Genomic DNA, 19717 nt, shown 5'->3' on the forward strand with positions numbered 1-19717 from the left:
TAGTAGTGACGTTAGCTGGTGTGTTAGTAGTAGTAGTAGTGACGTTAGCTGGTGTGTTAGTAGTAGTAGTAGTGACGTTAGCTGGTGTGTTAGTAGTAATAGTGACGTTAGCTGGTGTGTTAGTAGTAGTAGTGACGTTAGCTGGTGTGTTAGTAGTAGTAGTAGTGACGTTAGCTGGTGTGTTAGTAGTAGTAGTAGTGACGTTAGCTGGTGTGTTAGTAGTAGTAGTGACGTTAGCTGGTGTGTTAGTAGTAGTAGTGACGTTAGCTGGTGTGTTAGTAGTAGTAGTGACGTTAGCTGGTGTGTTAGTAGTAGTAGTGACGTTAGCTGGTGTGTTAGTAGTAGTAGTGACGTTAGCTGGTGTGTTAGTAGTAGTAGTGACGTTAGCTGGTGTGTTAGTAGTAGTAGTAGTGACGTTAGCTGGTGTGTTAGTAGTAGTAGTGACGTTAGCTGGTGTGTTAGTAGTAGTAGTAGTGACGTTAGCTGGTGTGTTAGTAGTAGTAGTGACATTAGCTGGTGTGTTAGTAGTAGTAGTAGTGACGTTAGCTGGTGTGTTAGTAGTAGTAGTAGTAGTGACGTTAGCTGGTGTGTTAGTAGTAGTAGTGACGTTAGCTGGTGTGTTAGTAGTAGTAGTAGTGACGTTAGCTGGTGTGTTAGTAGTAGTAGTGATGTTAGCTGGTGTGTTAGTAGTAGTAGTAGTGACGTTAGCTGGTGTGTTAGTAGTAGTAGTGACATTAGCTGGTGTGTTAGTAGTAGTAGTAGTGACGTTAGCTGGTGTGTTAGTAGTAGTAGTGACGTTAGCTGGTGTGTTAGTAGTAGTAGTGACATTAGCTGGTGTGTTAGTAGTAGTAGTGACGTTAGCTGGTGTGTTAGTAGTAGTAGTGACGTTAGCTGGTGTGTTAGTAGTAGTAGTGACGTTAGCTGGTGTGTTAGTAGTAGTAGTGACGTTAGCTGGTGTGTTAGTAGTAGTAGTAGTGACGTTAGCTGGTGTGTTAGTAGTAGTAGTAGTAGTGACGTTAGCTGGTGTGTTAGTAGTAGTAGTGACGTTAGCTGGTTTAGTAGTAGTAGTGACGTTAGCTGGTGTGTTAGTAGTAGTAGTGATGTTAGCTGGTGTGTTAGTAGTAGTAGTGACGTTAGCTGGTGTGTTAGTAGTAGTAGTAGTGACGTTAGCTGGTGTGTTAGTAGTAGTAGTAGTGACGTTAGCTGGTGTGTTAGTAGTAGTAGTGACGTTAGCTGGTTTAGTAGTAGTAGTGACGTTAGCTGGTGTGTTAGTAGTAGTAAGGGATAATAGGGGAGGATTTGTCACTGTTAGTAAGAGTAAGGGATAGAAAATGAAATTCATAATTAAGAGAGACACATTTGAGACAAAAGGGAACAAAATAGACAGTTGATATTGAATTCTCCCCAATCAGTCCTTAGTCACTAACAGGCAAAAACGGAAAGTGGGCTGTCTTACCATGCACTGTGTTGTTAGTGGTAGGTGAGTTAGTCGTAGCTGGGTTTGAAACAAAAGTAGTAACAGAAGCTGTCGGTGCTGGAAAATTGTCAAAAGAATTGTTAAAAAAGAAAATGGAAGGCAATAACGGCAAAACACACAATACAGGGCTACTATAGGTGTTTTCAAAATGTCAAGAACCACTTAGACAGTATTCACTGCTGAGTCCATTGTTAAAAGGAAGCTACATGGAAAAACATACTCCCACTGAGAAGCCATGACAATTGCTTTCCCAGCTTAATCCAAAGTTCCAAGTTGGTCAAGGATAGCACTGCTTTCAAACCCATGCCCGACACATAAAGAAACCTGCCACAAGCCGAGTACAAAACAAGAAAAAACAAATAGACATCTTACCATTGGTTGTGCTGTAGAATAGAGTTGTGTTAGTAGCGGCTGCTGCAGATGGGATAACGGTTTGAGTAACTGGTGACAAGGACAGCAAATGTGAACTAAATTGTTTGAAAGAGTGAAATGAACACACACACACACAAACAATAAGCAATGCGCTAGAGAGTATGCATGGGGTTATATGGGTCAATACGTGGCCATGCCATTTACAACATCACTGGGAAGATCTCTCATCTTTACCTTTTTTCCTGAAAGTAAATGACAATGTAGTGACTGTCAAATGTCATGTGTTTGCTAAATGTTCTGAGAGGGAAATCAGACTAAACTACGTAGACATATTATATGGATGTACCATATTGAAGTGTTTATAAAGGTCTTATAAGTAACACATTCCGAAAAATGCAATTTGCACTATAACTATAATCAGATACAATTTGCATAAACTGCGATCAGTTCCATTGGGAGAGATACCTTACCAGTGGTTGTGCTGGGTAATGTTGGAACATTAGTTCCTGCAGTAGTGGTCGGGGTAGTGGTTTGAACTGGTGACATTTACAGCACAAGACAGCAAAAGGAGGGTATAATAACAAAGTGGTTAATGGTTGAGGCTCTCATCTCTTAGAGGGAAAATAATGTTGAGAAGTAAAGATGGCCTTACCAGTTGTTGAGCTGGAAGTTAGAGGCATGCTAGTAGTTGTGGCAGATGAAGTGGTAGCAGAGAGAACTGGTGATGGACAGCAGACAGTATGAGATGAATAAAGGATGGTGAAGTATTGAGAGCTGAGGTTGAGATCATAGACATAGATGGGTATGAGTTGGCCATTTAAAAAAAAAATATTTACCCTTTATTTAATAACTAGGCAAGTCAGTTAAAAACAAATTCATATTTACAATGACGGCCTACACCGGCCAAAACAGGACGGCGCTGAGCCAATTGTGCGCCGCCCTACGGGATTTCCCAATCACGGCTGGATGTGATACAGCCTGAGGACAGGACAGTTACATTTGACTGTCATATGAACCACTGTACTCTGTTTTGGATAGGGGATAACCAACACTCTTAGAAAAAAGGGTTCCAAAAGGGTTATTTGACTGTCCCCACAGGAGAACCATTTTTGGTTCCAGGTAGAACTCTTTTGGGTTCCATGTAGAACCATCTGTGGAAAGGGTTCTACATGTAACCCAAAAGGGTTCTTCCTGCAACCAAAAGGGTTCTACCTGAAACCAAAAAGGGTTATTCAAAGGGTTCTCCTATGGGGACAGCCGAAGAACCCTTTTTGGTTCTAAATAGCACCTTATCTTCCAAGAGTATAGAGTGAGTTAAATCAATGTTGTTCAACCATCCAATTGACGTCATGTCTAAATATATCATGTCTAAATATATATAGTCAATATATAGTGGCTTCAAACTTAAAAGGGAAAACCCAGGACCTTGTTTGCGTTACTTCAAGGAAGGTCAGATAAGAAAAAGATGGAGATGAAATGTCTCCTGCATCAAACCCATTAGGTAGGAAGTACAGCAGTAGAGGCTGGTGGGAGGAGCTATAGGAGGACAGGCTCATTGTAAAGGCAGCAATGGTATTTTTTGGAACGGAGTCAAACATGTGGTTTCCATATGTTTGATGTGTTTGATACCGTTCCATTCATTCCATTCCAGACATTACAATGAGCCTGCCCTCCTATAGCTCCTCCCACAAGCCTCCTCTGAAGTACAGTATCAGAGACATGGTGTTTACCTACTGCATGGCCTGCAACCCACCAAACTGCCAAATAACTCAAACACAGCTGTTCTTCATGTCTTCATCTTCCATGTTTAATAAGTGGCTTCCCTCATTACAGAATCCTACTTGCTAAAACTGGTGGCTGCTTTTCACAAATCTTTATTTATTTGGGCTGGGAAATTCATTTCATTTCAGAAATTAACCAAGCGTTTCATATGAGCCACTGACAGTTAATCAAATCATAAACTTCCTTTATCAACACATTTTCTTAGATTAGATAGAAGTTTATGTGAATGCACCTCATTCCTCAAACAGTGGATTCAGTATTATGAGGGTTTAATAGATTGGAATTGGCTGTGCGATATTTGAGAGGGAACCATGAGAGCAATCACAGAGACTTTGGGATAAGACCTAAATCTCTCTAGTTTAAAGGGCCACATGTAAATATCCCCTAAGTCAGTCAGTGGACATTTTACATATTGATTAAAACAGAGGTGATCCATCAGCTGCAAACTGCATTAAAGCTAGAGTCCTTAATTAAAACAATAACAAAGCCATCAACCCGCCTCTGTTTTGGTAAAAAGCTGAGGGCTGGGCCTGGAGAAATGTAATCACTCTCAAATTCATAGACAGAGCTATAAATGCAAGGACTGATTATCCATGACATCAAGATTATAGTTCCAACCATGTTTTGGGGCTACACAGTGTTTACATTTACGTTGTTTACAAACATTGGAGTAAAATAAGCTTACATTTTGGATTCTGATGGCATACGATAGTTGAGGCATTTCTAAGTTATCATTCATTTATACGTCCAAAAAAGTCCAAACTAAGGATTCTACCTTTAAGTAGATCGTATTGGCTTACCTTCATAACAACAGATAGGCTGAAAATAACATGTGCTCTTTACAAACAATGTGAAGGAGGGATGGATGCTTACCGTGGGTTGTTGAATTAGTAGAAATCATGTTAGTGGTGATAATGGATGAGCTGGTAGGAGTTAATGTTGCTGGTTGCAGGGATGTATGGAGAAAGGTTACATATGCATTAATTGAATGTAAAGTGAGACAACACAAATGCACCATCCACCAGCCACAAAAGATGACTGATGGCGCAACGAAGCATAGCATAAGGAATATAAATACAAATATGCAGAGAAATCTTGTACAGTTGTGTAATGCAGTAGCTTTAGAAGCGATGATTAGCACGCCTATGAAAGACAGTTTTAATATTTACTCAGTAAACATATGGTTTCTACCAGGATAGGATTAACAGGTTTAGAGTTGAAAGTTATTTCTTCTGTGAAACATACACAAAGTCAGTGGTCCCCAATTACATTCAGCCGTAGGGCGATTTTTCCTTGAGCAGATGGTCGGGGGCTGGAACATAGTTATAAATCATTTGTACACTGCAAATTGACCGCAAGAATCTCAATCAGATATAGTATTTGAGAAAAACAGAATCATATCAAACCTTGATTACATTGGGATACGATCGCATGTCTCTATTTATGCATGTGAATTCTTGGACAGATTTCTTAAATTAAAATCACGTTGAGCTCATTTCCTGGTGATTTTACAGTCTTTTATGACCAAATATTTATAGATTTTTTTCTTCAGAAAACTTGGCGGGCCGAATAATAAAATCACCAGCTGCCAGTAGAGAAACCCTGCATTAAGCCATCATAAGCCATGGACGCCATCATTTGATGGGCTTCATCCTAGTCTCATTTATTTTCAACCAATCACCTTGTTGAATCTCCAGCACAGTGCTACAGGTGTTTCTTATAAGCAAAGTATATGAGAGTTGACCTTCGAATAAATGCACCATAGACAGAGCTTAATAGATTTGCTCACAGCACGAGAACTGACATTTTGGAAAGTGTCGCTTGTAAGTCAACATCTAGCTGTGGCTGATGTCTATGGGAAGGAGAGGCCATATTAGCCCTGCATCGTTTTATCCAGAACATGGGGTCAAAATGGACAGGAACACTCATTTTAATGTGATTCCACAGAGGCTCCAGAAAATTACGTCATAATCTGCATTGACTCGATACCGTGGCCATCAATGCAAAGTGACATAGAAAGAGTGAAGTACTGTGTGCCTATGAAAATGCTGGCAGGATGTAAATATGTAAAAAAAAGAAAACAAGCTGAATAAAACATAACAGGGAGCTTACACACAAACATGTGGAAGAAGGGTCAAATGGTATGTCTGTAAGTATGTTAATCAATATTTAATCACATTTAATAATTGATATTGTGTGATGCTTGATAATCATTGTACTGTCTGTTGTAAATGATTGACATGTGTAACAGTCGTTGGTTTCCTACCTGGGCAGTCCAGTCCAGGAGAGGAACAGCTGGTGGTGTGTGATGTATAGATGGGTACAGAGGTACCTTCAAAGTGGATTGGAAATAAACATGTTAAATCACCATAATCAACAATGTTTCCCATGGTGAGTGATTCAAAAGAACACAAACAAGTTTATGCATTATTATGTTAATTTCAGTACAGTCCCACACATTATAAATTCATCAAACCTTTATATTTGGCATGACTTCGGGCTGGGTATTAAGCACCGCCATTGTAAAAAGATTGACAGTTTCCCAGCAGCCGCTCAGCTCAGCTAGCTACATGCTCTCAGGCAGGTATGGGACCCAGAATTGTCAATAAATAATCAGAATGATCTGCCATATAAATGTTGTAATTTCATAAGCCTAAATACTTCTCATCTTGTTGAAAAGGGCGAGGAATTTGATATTTTCCTCACTGTTCTGTAGCTGTGCCCAGTCCAACTGCCAACACTTCCTCTCTTGTATAAAATATGCAGCACTTTGTGATATAGGGATGTTGTTAAACAGAAGAGTGATTAGAGGAGAACACAGCGAGACAGACCCACCTGGACTTGATGGACATGGCTAATCAATATGGTAATCACTGGCAATGAAAAGTAATGACATGTCAGAGGAGAGCGAGGCCATGTTTAATATCAGTTAGTGGATGTGAGTTGTCATTATTGACACTGTCCTATGGTCCACTGACACATCGTTCTGGTGGCTGGTGGATTCCAATAATCAGTCTTCAACAATTACCTCATGCACTGCTGAGTCCACATAGATGTGAAACATCAGAAACGACTATCTTGTCACTCCCAGGCCTGTACCCATCATTCCCACTCAAAAAGCCTTGTGCCTTAGGTGATGTGGATGAATGGCTAGTGCTATTCCATATATCTAGACTAGTAGACCAACAAGAGTAAACAACCCCATCGTGCCTGGGCCAGGACTGTGAGGACTCAGTTAATAGTGGATCTCTGACAGAGTTTAGCCATGCAGACATTCACTCCTCCACTGACCTTACAGAGAGATGAAAGGCCCAAAGAGCTTCCCTGGGGCCAGTCCTCTTCACAAGCCTGATAATTAGCCCAGAGCTAGATGACACCAGACAGACTACAGCTACAGCCTCATGTGCCACACACTGTTGACCAACCAGACTACCTACCAGACTACCAATCAGACTACCTACCAGACTACCTACCAGGCTACCAATCAGACTACCTACCAGACTACCTACCAGACTACCTACCAGACTACCAACCAGACTACCTACCAGACTACCTACCAGACTACCTACCAGACTACCTACCAGACTACCAACCAGACTACCAATCAAACTACCTACCAGACTACCTACCGGACTACCAACCGGACTACCTACCAGACTACCTACCAGACTACCTACCAGACTACCTACCAGACTACCAACCAGGCTACCAATCAGACTACCTACCAGACTACCTACCAGACTACCTACCAGGCTACCAACTAGACTACCAATCAAACTATCTACCAGACTACCTACCAGACTACCTACCAGGCTACCAACCAGACTACCAATCAAACTACCTACCAGACTACCTACCAGACTACCAATCAGACTACCAATCAGACTACCAAACTACCAATCAGATTATCTACCAGGCTACAAACCAGACTACCTACCAGACTACCAACCAGACTACCTACCAGACTACCAACCAGACTACCAATCAAACTACCTACCAGACTACCTAAGGTTTGGGCCCCTCAGCCTCCTGACAACATCGTTGGCTCAGCTGTGGATCAGTGTACATGTGGTTTGGTTGTTACATCTTAGTTCCTAAGAAGTCTCTGTCTGCTCTGTAAGCATGGGGTCTTTAATGTGCTTCCTGCATTAGAAGCCCTGGACAGATGAGCCTGGCAGATACATTGCTGTTATTCAAAGCAGGGACAGACTCGCATCATGCAGAGTCTCATTTTGTCACAACACAAAGTCTGGGAGCAGAAAAATAACTTAGAACTTTACCTAGAACTTTACTTGGTTGATCTTGAGTTGAGGCTTTCAATGTATGACGCAAGACTAAGATTCATCTATCTGTGTATAGATTTGGCATATTGACTGAAGATGACTCAAACTGGGACCTGATTTATCATTGACATGTTACGTTCAGAGTCTAGGTAGAAAGTTCCTCCATAATATAACTAACGCCACCCTCTGTTTCCTGGAACCATTAGTTTAAATGCTATATTAGTTAACACCGTATTTCACATGCATCATCTCCCATGGCACTAAGCACTCAAGCAAGCAACTTTCACAAAGCAATCAAGTTGTTAGCAGCACACTCACCACTAGATGGAACAGCTGTTGTTAAGTGTATGCAATGTGGGAAACAGACTGTAAAGAGAAAACTTGACATGAGTAGGTATCACAACAGTCAGCCATGGGCATTTAATTAGCAGCAGCTGCATCAGCCAGTGACATGGAAACAAACTCCTGTGGGCAAAGCAAAGCATTTGTTGTCTTAATAAGTGAATTAACATTTAATAATCTAATGGACCACAATGCAACACGGAGGTGTGTTTATGTAAAGACAAACAAGGACACAAGGACATATAAATATATACCAGAGGTGATATGCTTCTGAACAACAGTATATTGTCTACCCTACTCCTCTTCTAAATAGTGTGCAGTACAGTAGAGCTAGAGTCTATCTGTTTTAACATCTGGTATGTATGATTCTGAACTGGAGCAGCAGCAGAGATCTTAACTCAAACTGCAGTGTGGTGGGTCATGAAATGCAGAAACATTGCTCGGAGTACAAAAGGGAGAGTTGGTTGTTCCAGATCATCCACACCCATGAGCAGTTTCAAGACTAACACAAGAGTTAGGGGAATGTTCAGAGAGACAGACATCTTTCTCTGTGCACCTCTGTGAAAGGGAGAGCTTAGCGTTGGGAAGGGAACTCCTACAATTTGATCTTAAAAGTTCTCTGAGCTGAACTCTCTTTCACAGACTCTCAGGCCCAAGCTGTAGCCGAGCAGATAGTGTTTCAGGAATGGGGCTAAGTAAAAAGAGTTTCCTCAGCCATGGGGCCTGTGTGTGTGTTCTGAGAGACTCATAACGGTAGGAGAAATGCATGATTCTGCACTTCGTACTTTCCACAGCTAAACCACACACAGCACCATTCTCTAGTGGGCACCGGGCGATCGGCAGACATTTCCTGACAGCCCTGGCTCCTTCGCTGTGGCTACGCTCCTATCGCTACAAACAGAATCCTAATACTTTCAAAGGTAGAGACATGGAGCATATCTTTGTCCTGCTGCTGCTGCTTTCATCTTCCTTAGCAGTTCGGATAACACTGGACTGTTTGAGTTACTTAGGATTTAGGCTCTCTCATAACTAGTATATCACTTGGAATAATATTGCACGAACTGTTACTAATGAACCAGGAAATTGTTCCGATAACAATATATAGACTTCTGTCAGTCAAACACTTTTGAAGTTCTGCTGACTGGAAATCAGTCAACATAAATAGAACATACCAATGTGCAAAGGATATGACTATATTTGGATACTCACTGCAGCTCAGTGTTCTGTCCGTCTGTGCCAGCGAAGAGGGGATGTCCCAGAAGCTGTTGTCCCAGTCAATGACGTTGCCGACGGCGTCACAGGTAAGGGCGGCCAACTGTGTCATGCTCATGGCGCTATCCCATAGGCGGAAGTTATAGATGTTCCCATCGAAGCTATTCTTACCCCCCAGCCTGAAAAGGCCCCCGGCCCCCACCAAGCGCCCACTTGTGTTAGAGCAGGTCTTGGTCCGGTAGTTGCTGTTGTAGTAAAGGGCCACCTTGCCTGTGGTGGAGGCCCATGTGAGACAGAATGGCTTCATGGTGGAGGTGAAGTCCGAGGGATTGAGGATAGAGTCTACCAGACATGTCTCGTTACTCATGACCAGTGCCATTCCATCCTGGTTCATTCCGAAACTTAGGGCTTCATCACCACTGCTGTCCTCTTGGCGGGTGTAAGAGAAGATGGTTTCCTTGTTCTTTTGGTTGGAGCGGGCTACCTCAAAGCACACGGTGAACTGCTGAATGGTCGGTATGGTCACTGAATTGGAGACCTTGACCACTTTGCCATTGCCGTTCGGCAACATGACCTTCTGATTCCTCAGCGCCACGGCAACTACAGCACACAAGTAGAAAGAAGAGCATTAGAGAACAAAGTGTTTTCACCTCCAGGCCTAATTAAACTGCGGAATCAATCGATGACAATCATTCTTCCTGCGGGGCAGAGCTGCCTCCAATACAAGAGTAAAAAAATTCAACCTGCCTCATCAAGTCATAAACTAACCATTAAGCCTTTGATCAGTTGAATCGGTTTTGTTAGTGCTGGGCTGGAACAAAAACCAGCACTGTGGGTCTCGTGGATTGAAGTTGAGAACCACTGCATTAGATGACTGTCAGATGTTCAGTAGAACCAGGGGCTCTAAACTGTACAGAACATCTTGTCTGAATAACGACACAACTAATGATCCATATGTCTAGGTAAACTCACCATTTACCTGACTAATGCCGGCCATTACTGCTATTCAGTCATACTCTGACTTTTGAATGCTTAAAGGCTAATTCATTGACTGATGAGTGTGGGAGAATAAAAGTTCATGAGGCACTGTATAAATTACTACATCTAAATGATAGGCTAACCGATTGAATAATCTTCACGTGTCACTCTCCTACTGTCTGTCGTTATTCACTTTTCTTCATTTAATGAGGCACCATTTCCACATCATCGTTATATGACTGCAGAGTGTTCCACAGCCCAGAGGATGAACAGTGCCAGTTAGGCAGGTGACATCTCAGGCCTTCCTCTTATCACTAAGATTAAATGTCAACTATCACTCCACATTTCCCATTCCCACCAATAAATGAGGTTTTTCAGGAAGAAAAAAGTTGTTTCTGTTCCTTTTTAAAATGTACTGTACGCTCATTTCATACTTTCTGACACGTTTCATTTTAATGAAGCTCTGGTTTGTTGCTGTTGGCCATCCCCACTGCCAGAGTGACAGCCAATTTGGAATGGAAAAACTCAGCTTTGAATGTGGTATCAGGATTTGACACAGTTGAGAGGCCCTTTTGATAGATCCTGCAGGGCTCTGTTTGTGTTGTTGATCTCCGATCTGCTTTGCGAGCCATACGGAAGGGCCAGAGCTTACTGTGACACCGTCATATGATTCCAGGGCTCCAGGCAGGACGTTGGGCTGCTAACAGATTGAAAGCCAAGTTCAATAGGTTGCCTGCCGGTTGGGATATCACCTTGACTTTAAACCCAATAGGAGCTTAGACCACAAGACTGATGAATGTGGGAGAATAAAGGCTCATGTGATGCACTGTATGAATTATTCAATTTAAATGATAGACGCTGACAACTCTAGCTCATCTGACAGCCATGCGTTAAATTGATACCCAATGCTTGAGGATGGCGAAGGAGCCAACCAGAACCAAGCACGGTGAAAACCTCCCAAAGCAGGTTTTCCTTGGCCTCCCTGGTGTTTCACAGCAACAGAAAGATTGCTTGCATATTGCAAAGCATACCATGTTCCAACTTGACTGGCTGAAATTTTTTGTCCTGTGGTCTCTCACAGTAAAATTGGTCTCCAGAATTTTGTGAAAATGTTTTAAATAATGTGAAGGCATTGAACAGCTACGGCACCAGTCCCTGACACTTGATTCGCACTTGGACTCGATGTAAATCGGAGGTTCTGTTCAAGCTGGGAGTGATTTTGATGGACTAGTGCTCTTTAAAAGGTTACTGGGGGGGGAGCTATGTGTGAATAAACTTATTGTAACTCTTTGATGTGCAGGGTTTACATGTGGTGCCTAGATAAAGGCTGGGACTAAGATTCTATAAAACGGAACATACACCATTTATAGGCTATACACTATAAAACAATCAATGTTATTAGATATCCTAGGTTTCTCTGACTACTATATTGAGAATACAACATTTTAGTTATTAGCGCTAGTGTGTTAGAAATAAGAAAAAAAGTGTACTTTTTTTAGCATAATGGATGGAAGACATGTTTGTCCTAAGCCATGTTGTTGCTGTTTGGTTAGTATAATGACGGAGATGTTTGATGCTTGTGTTACGTGAAATTCCTCTAAAATGGCATGGGGAATTACTTATAAATACCTGAAGCTTACTGTAATAGAGCATGGCTAAACCATAACATCTAAACTACCACGTTCAAAATAGAAAATAAAATGTCATGTAAAAACATTCCAACTATAAACACAAGAAGAATCATAATAACAATAATAACCATAATAAACCAAAAAATCATAATCATTCAAATATACCTGTAAAAATGTGCCCGCTTTAAAACATACCTTGCCTGTAACTGACATTGAATCCTTTCTTTTGGACGCTAAAGTCTGAGTTAAATGACATCTCCATCACATTGCCGGTGGAGTTTAGTGTCAGTCCGTTGGCTGTCAAGCCACAAAATTTCACATCTTGGTTTCCGGTGTTGACAATGACGCGGTCATAGATGCACCCCAGGGCCTCCTCGAGATCAAAGTCGAAGAAGGTTATTTGCACAATGAATCCAGCCGGGGCCTGCAGAGTCCACTTGCAGGCCTGACTTTTGGGGTACACTTGGGGGTAGCAGGGGGAGGTAAAGGTACCCTGGGAGTCCGTGAGCACCACAACGCAGTTGGAGTTACTACAGCTCAACACTGCTGAAGCAAAACATGGACATGTTGTCACAACTATAGCCCAGAAACAGGGAGTACAGGAAGACACCAGGAGACACCAGGGGACACCAGGACAGGACAGGACAGGTAAGGCAGTGGAGGAGGAGTCAGGTCAGTAGTGCAACAGTACAAGGCCAGTGCAAGGCCAAGGTCAGAGGTCAGAGAGACTGTGTTAGTGGACCAATAGAGTCAGACAACAGGGACCATCTCAAGTTTAGACTTACAGGAGATTTAGATTAGTAGTAGCAAAGAGTCAAGAGTCAGTCAGTGAAATAAGGCACTAATACTACTTCTGCAGTTGAAAAATATGTTTGAGATAATAAAATACCATAGCTATGATTTAAAGGTCACCTAAAAACTATGCACAGATAAAAATGTTAATGGGCTGAAAAGAAACCTTCACTCAGAAAACAATGACTTATGTTCATCCAGGCCAGGCTAATGTGTGAGCCAAAACCACAGCAAACACTGGCAGAAACATTTGAGCAAAATACCACTGCAAAGCAACTCAAATTTGTCAAGTGCCATTCTTGATCGGCATTCAACACAAGTTACAAGACCGTCTATTTTATTTTGCATAAATAAACATGAAATGTGAATAGTAATGAGAGCGGTCTGCAGACATCTAAACATAGGCTCAACTCAAACAAGTACTGTACGTAGCTAGTACAATCAGAAGACACTCAAAGTCGGCATAATGATGGGATCCCTTTCAGAATCGTTCAAAGTCATTTAACACGGTTATGTAATACAGTCTTCTAGAACTGTAATAAGACAGAATTAAATACAGCAATCTCAATATGGCCAGTAATCGTGTTTGTCTCTTCTCCATTAGCTTATTGATCCAACTTTTTAACTTGATTGTGAGCAACAGTGCATCTTCTGTAAGTCTTTCTCTATGAAATTTCAGGAACATTTATATTACAATTCAAAAGCCAAAGCCTGGATAACACCCATTCAATGGAAATCAGCAGTTTTTATGTTGGGTGTTTTCGTTTACTTGCCTAACTCTCTGATCCTGGATCCTGATGCCTTACAGGCAGGAGCCATGTTACCTTTGGGGTGTGATTTCTCTGCAAACTGAATCAAATCAGGTATTAGGAAACCTGGAAGGCAACAATCCAGAGAATTCTACCCTTGGAGAGGGTCGAGGGAACAGTAAGAGCAAATTATCCACCGGCAAAAAAGACTACCAAAACCATACGTTTTTGTTTATCGCCTGATTCCAGTCCAGAGTTGTCGTTGCTTCAGAAAATTGACTCATTAGAAGTGTTATGTACCCCACAATGGATAACTGATGCAAGGTCAGATTACAGCCTGGTCCTACTGTGGCACTGTTATACCTGCCAACATGTGCCCTCTTCTCAGCCAAGACGGTCAAGAGGGTCCTAAAAACTAAATCCACTCACTCAGGCCGACCAAATTACAGCTTTAAATGGCTGTTCCTTTTCCTGGTTCAAAAACACCTATTAACGTGCATTCGGAAAGTATTCAGACCCCTTGACTTTTTCCACATTTTGTTACGTTACAGCCTTATTCTAAAAAGGATTAAATAGTTTTTTCCCCCTCATCAAGTTACACACAATACCCCATAATGACAAAGCAAAAACAGGTTTTTCCATTTTTTGGCCAAAAAATAAAAAATAAATTATAACATTTACATAAGTATTCAGACCCTTTACTCTGTACTTTGTTGAAGCACCTTTGGCAGCGATTACAGCCTCGAGTCTTCTTGGGTATGACGCTACAAGCTTGGCACACCTGCATTTGGGGAGTTTCTACCATTCTTCTCTGCAGGTCCTCTCAAGCTCTGTCAGTTTGATGGGGAGTGTCGCTGCACAGCTATTTTCAGGTCTCTCCAGAAATGTTAGATCGGGTTCAACTCCGAGCTCTGGCTGGGCCACTCAAGGACATTCAGAGACTTGTCCCGAAACCACTCTTGCATTGTCTTGACTGTGTGCTTAAGGTCTTGTCCTGTTGGAAGGTGAACCTTCACCCCAGTCTGACGTCCTGAGCGCTCTAGAGCAGGTTTACATCAAGGATCTCTCTGAACTTTGCTACTCTCATCTTTCCCTCGAGCCTGACTAGTCTCCCAGTCCCTGCCACTGAAAAACAACCACACAGCATGATGCTGCCACCACCATGCTTCACCGTAGAGATGTATTGGCCAGGTGATGAGCGGTACCTGGTTTCCTCCAGACGTGACGCTTGGCATTTAGGCCAAAGAGTTCAATATTGGTTTCATCAGACCAGAGAATCTTGTTTCTCATGGTCTGAGAGTTCTTTAGGTGCCTTTTGGCAAACTCCAAGCGGGCTGTCATGAGCCTTTTACTGAGGAGTGGCTACCGTCTGGCCACTCTACCATAAAGGTCTGATTGGTGGAGTGCTGCAGAGATGGTTGTCCTTCAGGAAGGTTCTCCCATCTCCACAGAGGAACTCTGGAGCTCTGTCAGAGTGACTATCGGGTTCTTGGTCACCTCCCTGACCAAGGCCCTTCTCCCCCGATTGCTCAGTTTGGCCGGGTGGCCAGCTCTAGGAAGAGTCTTGGTGGTTCCAAACTTCTTCCACCTTGTTCTTGGGGACCTTCAATGCTGCAGAAATGTTTTGTTACCCTTCCCCAGATGTGCTTCGACACAATCCTGTCTCTGAGCTCTATGGACTATTTCTATGACCTCATGGCTTGGTTTCTGCTCTGACATGCACTGTCAACTGTGGGCCTTATATAGACAGGTATGTGCCTTTATATTAGACAAGTCATGTCCAATCAATTGAATTTACCACAGTTGGACTCCAAAGAAGTTGTAGAAACAGCTCAAGGATTATCAATGGAAACAGGATGCACCTGAGCTCAATTTCAAGTCTCATAGCAAAGTCTGAATACGTATGTAAATAAGGCCTTTCTGTTTTTTATTTTTTTTATACATTTGGAAACATTTCTAAAAACCTGTTTTCGCTTTGTCATTATGGGGTATTGTATGTAGATAGATGAGAAAATAAATGAATTGAATCAATTTTAGAATAAGGCTGTAATGTAACAAAATGTGGAAAAAGTGAATGGCCCAGTCAAAGAAAAAACTATTACTGCCAGCAACATGAGTCTCAAGCATTATCATACATATTCAGGGCTCTAAAGTGTGACCAATTTGGTAGCATATGCAATGAAATATTTTGCTGTGCGACCAAGAGTTTTCAGATAATTATTGTTGTAATGATAAGGCTTCGCTGTACATTTGTTTCCTTGTGCCCTAAAGAAAAAAAGAGTGCAGATTCGATAGCGTCAAGATTGCAACATTATAACAATGAAAATGGTTTGCTTCTAACCATACCAGGTCAACAGATCTGACCAATAATACCGGGGCGACATTTTATATTCCTCTAGCGGATAGCCAGGACTGCATTTACTTTATAAACCATGTCATGGGCCGTTCTAAAACTACTCACACGTCGTTAACCATTTGTTTACATCTTGTTCTGTCATGTTACCTCATTGGCTAGTTAGCTAATAACTTGGTAACTTTACAAGTATATCCAAATATTTGGGGGAACAGAAAGACAGGAAAAGCGATATCTTCTTCAGGAGAACAATGATCATAGCAATGTATGAATGACTGATCTGTTGCATGTCCTCATCACAAACTTGAACGTTTATAAAGAGACAGTGTACAATTTAAAGGTCAACTATCCAAACATCAAGTGGTGTAAAGTACTTAAGTAAAAAATACTTTAAGTACAACTTAAGCAGTTTTTTGTGGGTATCTGTACTTCACTATTTATATTTTTGACAACTTTTACTTTTACTTCACTACATTCCTAAAGAAAATGATGTACTTTTTACTCTATACATTTTCCCTAAAACCCAAAAGTACTCGTTATATTTTCAATGCTTAGCAGGACAGGAAAATGGTCCAATTCACACACTTAACAAGAGAACAACCGTGGTCATCCCTACTGCGTCTGATCTGGTGGACTCACTAAACACACATGCTTCATTTGTAAATGATGTCTGAGTGTTGGAGTGTGCCCCTGGTAAATGTGCTTAATATAAGGAATTTAAAATTATTTATACTTTTACTTTTGATACTTTAGTATATTTAAAACCAAATACTTTTAGACTTCTACTTAAGTAGTATTTTACTGGGTGACTTTCACTTTTACTTGAGTCATTTTGTATTAAGATATCTTTACTTTTACTAGAGTATGATAATTGGGTACTTTTTACACCACTGCAAACATCCCACCAGTACACTGAATAGTGTACTATTCAGGCTGCACTCAATCACATGCCACATCACCTGTCATCTAAATATGAAGCTAACTGTACACATTATCCACTTGTCTTTTTTAAAAGCCATCAAAAAGTAACAGCCACACTTCTATTCAAAATAAACATAGATTGATACAATTATAGTACTCCAAGTGAAAGCTATTATACTCATATTGATGTAAGGGATTACCAAACAGTCCAAATTAATGGCCTAGACATAATTGACTGCGGCATACTGGTGCTGTGCACTGGTTTCATTAGGAGTGTCTGAGTGGAGGATGAAACGCAGAGTGAGCGACAGCCCTTCTCATTTGACTCTAGGATTTATCAGGGCCATAGCCCAGTCCCATAAAAGACACAGAGAACATTTCTACACCCCAGGTCAACAAGTGGTCAAATATAAGGTACGTGGTGTAATAAAGTGACTGGGTATCTTCTTTTAACCAGTCAGAATCACTAGTGATTTACCATCTATGTGCAAACAGAGAGAAATACGAGGGAGGACGTTGGGTGTTGTGATACAGATGTAGAATCTTAATCTGAACCAGTCTCCTACAGCAGGAAAATAATCCTGCAACAAGAGGAAATTTGAAATGTTATGTGGATTATAATTAATCGACATTTTTGTAACGGTTGATACATTTTCCGTAAGTGAAAATCAAGTTTGAAATTTCTAAGTGGATATCACAAACTTTAGAAGCCTTTTTAAATCTCATATACACTACACGTTTTAAATGTCCTGCGTTGCAGTAAAGTTATCCTGCCACAGGGTGATCAAATTAAGATCCTACATATGTATGGTTTTACAATGAGAAAAACTGAGACAAAAGGAACGGTGAGAGGCTCTGAGCAAACACTGGTGAGGAAGTAACACCAACGCAAATGATGACCATGATAACCATTGATAGGAGACATGTCAAAAAGGAATTAAGGTTACAATGGTGCGCACTTGTGAGCTCAGGAGTTGTGGTCGGGTTTGTAGATTGATCGAAGGAGAAACAACTGAGTTTTTAAGCATCATTGGTGGCAGAGCTGTATTTTTTATTACTTTCCATAGCAAAAGTGTGCTCAGTGTCTGCAGGTAAATGTTAAGGGAACATCATTGACATGACAAGTATTAATTCTCCATTCTAATTTCTAAACCCTATGAAATTCCATTATCTCTTTGGTAAACCAAACAAAAACACATTTGAATGTAAATGTCTGTCTTAACTCCAACAATTATCAATGATGTATCCTAGCAAATGTACTCTCAGAATGCAGGCATTGGTATTCACTGTGGTTCCAATTGCACAAAGCAATTGGACTTGTCAGTATCTAAATACGTTAAAAAAAGTTTGTATCCATACATTTCTATGTAATAGGAGCCCGGCCAATGAGAATCATCCCACTTTAATAATACATTTGACATGCAGCATTAGTTTGATTTTTTCCCGCATGTCATGCTAGCACTTGAATAAGATTAAAATACGACTGAATTAGAAAAGAAATGTGTGTAAACATCAAAATACTGATTTTGGATGGTCTTGGAATGAGCACTACTGCAAAGAATAAAGGTCATTTGTTTTATTACCCTTTGTTCCTAAATGTACTACTTAGCACATTGGAAAGTCTGAATCTTTCCTGATTCTGTGACCAGTAAGGAGTTCTAAAACAGTGGTTTTCCGTAAAATACTTTACCTTGATCCACTCTGCTTTGAAAATGGTTTTTTTTCCGTTTTTCCATGTTATGAGAATAGACCCTGAACATGAATTATAAGGAATTAACAGAGCTAATGCAAAACAGACACATAAATCATGGTATTGAAAATGTGAACACATGTTGGAGAGTGTGACTGGATGTCCAGACAGTCAGTCCATCATCGTTTCACTTCCACAACATTGAGATACATTAGACAACAACAAGGGTGATGCCTCAGCATTTGCATACCAACAGAACTGTGGTTGTGCTGCTGTGGTTACCATTTAGTGGAGTCAACTAGAAACCCTCCCAACAAAATGGTGGCAATTTCATATAATATTTGGCAGGGTCCAGAGAAAAAACAACAGCATGAACAAACTCCCTTCATGGTCAGGATTTAAATAAACAAGTAATGGGATCAACGTTTGACAACTGGACTGAGTCTGTTTTGCAAAGGAGAGTGAAATCACTATTGGACGGAATCATGCTACTGGAATACCCTGCAGTTTTACAGACGTGTGTGTGTGTGTGTGTGGTGCTGTCAGCCACTGGTGTGGTGTGTGTGTGGTGCGCAAGAGGAAAAACAACATGCCAAATGATGTTTACTCAGTTTGTATGTCCCTGTTCACATCCCTCTGAGACCCACTAAGCCCTGACCGCTGCCATGGGCCTGACCAGCCCCCTGTGTACTGAACCACCCTGCACTCACATGGCCCAGAGGACACACACACACACACACACACACACACACACACACACACACACACACACACACACACACACACACACACACACACACACACACACACACCCCCCAATGGGTTTATATACTTTACAGTGAGCTCCAAAAGCATTTGGACAGAGACACATCTTTTGTGGTTTTCGCTCTGTACTCCAGCACTTTGAAATTATACAATGACTGTGAGGTTAAAGTGCAGACTGACAGCTTTCATTTGTGGGTATTTTCATGCATATCAGGTGAACCGTTTAGAAATTACAGCACTTTTTGTACATAGTCCCCCCATTTTAGGGGACCAAAAGTATTGGGACACGATTTGTGCTCTTGTAAGAAGCAGTAGGAAGCAAATTCCTAGCACGTAATGATTACATCAAGCTTGTGACCAATGTTCCCTC

At 41.2% G+C, this 19717-nt stretch overlaps 1 protein-coding gene across 8 annotated transcripts in view; it reads right to left on the reverse strand.

The window, feature by feature from the left end:
• LOC115174789 (adhesion G-protein coupled receptor G6) overlaps positions 1 to 19717 on the reverse strand; it is a 57792-nt gene that overhangs the window by 26205 nt on the left and 11870 nt on the right. For 2 of the 8 annotated variants that reach the window (XM_029733692.1, XM_029733696.1), the window contains exons 3-6: positions 12273 to 12623; positions 9466 to 10068; positions 5898 to 5963; positions 4505 to 4573 (exon numbers count right to left, since the gene is read on the reverse strand). In XM_029733692.1, coding sequence (XP_029589552.1) covers positions 4505 to 4573; positions 5898 to 5963; positions 9466 to 10068; positions 12273 to 12623 — 1089 coding nt within the window. Of the gene's footprint in view, positions 1 to 1456; positions 1535 to 1849; positions 1919 to 2319; positions 2386 to 2501; positions 2568 to 4504; positions 4574 to 5897; positions 5964 to 8232; positions 8281 to 9465; positions 10069 to 12272; positions 12624 to 19717 lie in introns of all 8 variants that reach the window. The other 6 variants (XM_029733694.1, XM_029733695.1, XM_029733688.1 and 3 more) reach the window with 5 other exon arrangements.

The sequence above is a fragment of the Salmo trutta genome, chromosome 35, assembly GCF_901001165.1.
Source record: "Salmo trutta chromosome 35, fSalTru1.1, whole genome shotgun sequence".
NCBI classification, from domain to species: domain Eukaryota; kingdom Metazoa; phylum Chordata; class Actinopteri; order Salmoniformes; family Salmonidae; genus Salmo; species Salmo trutta.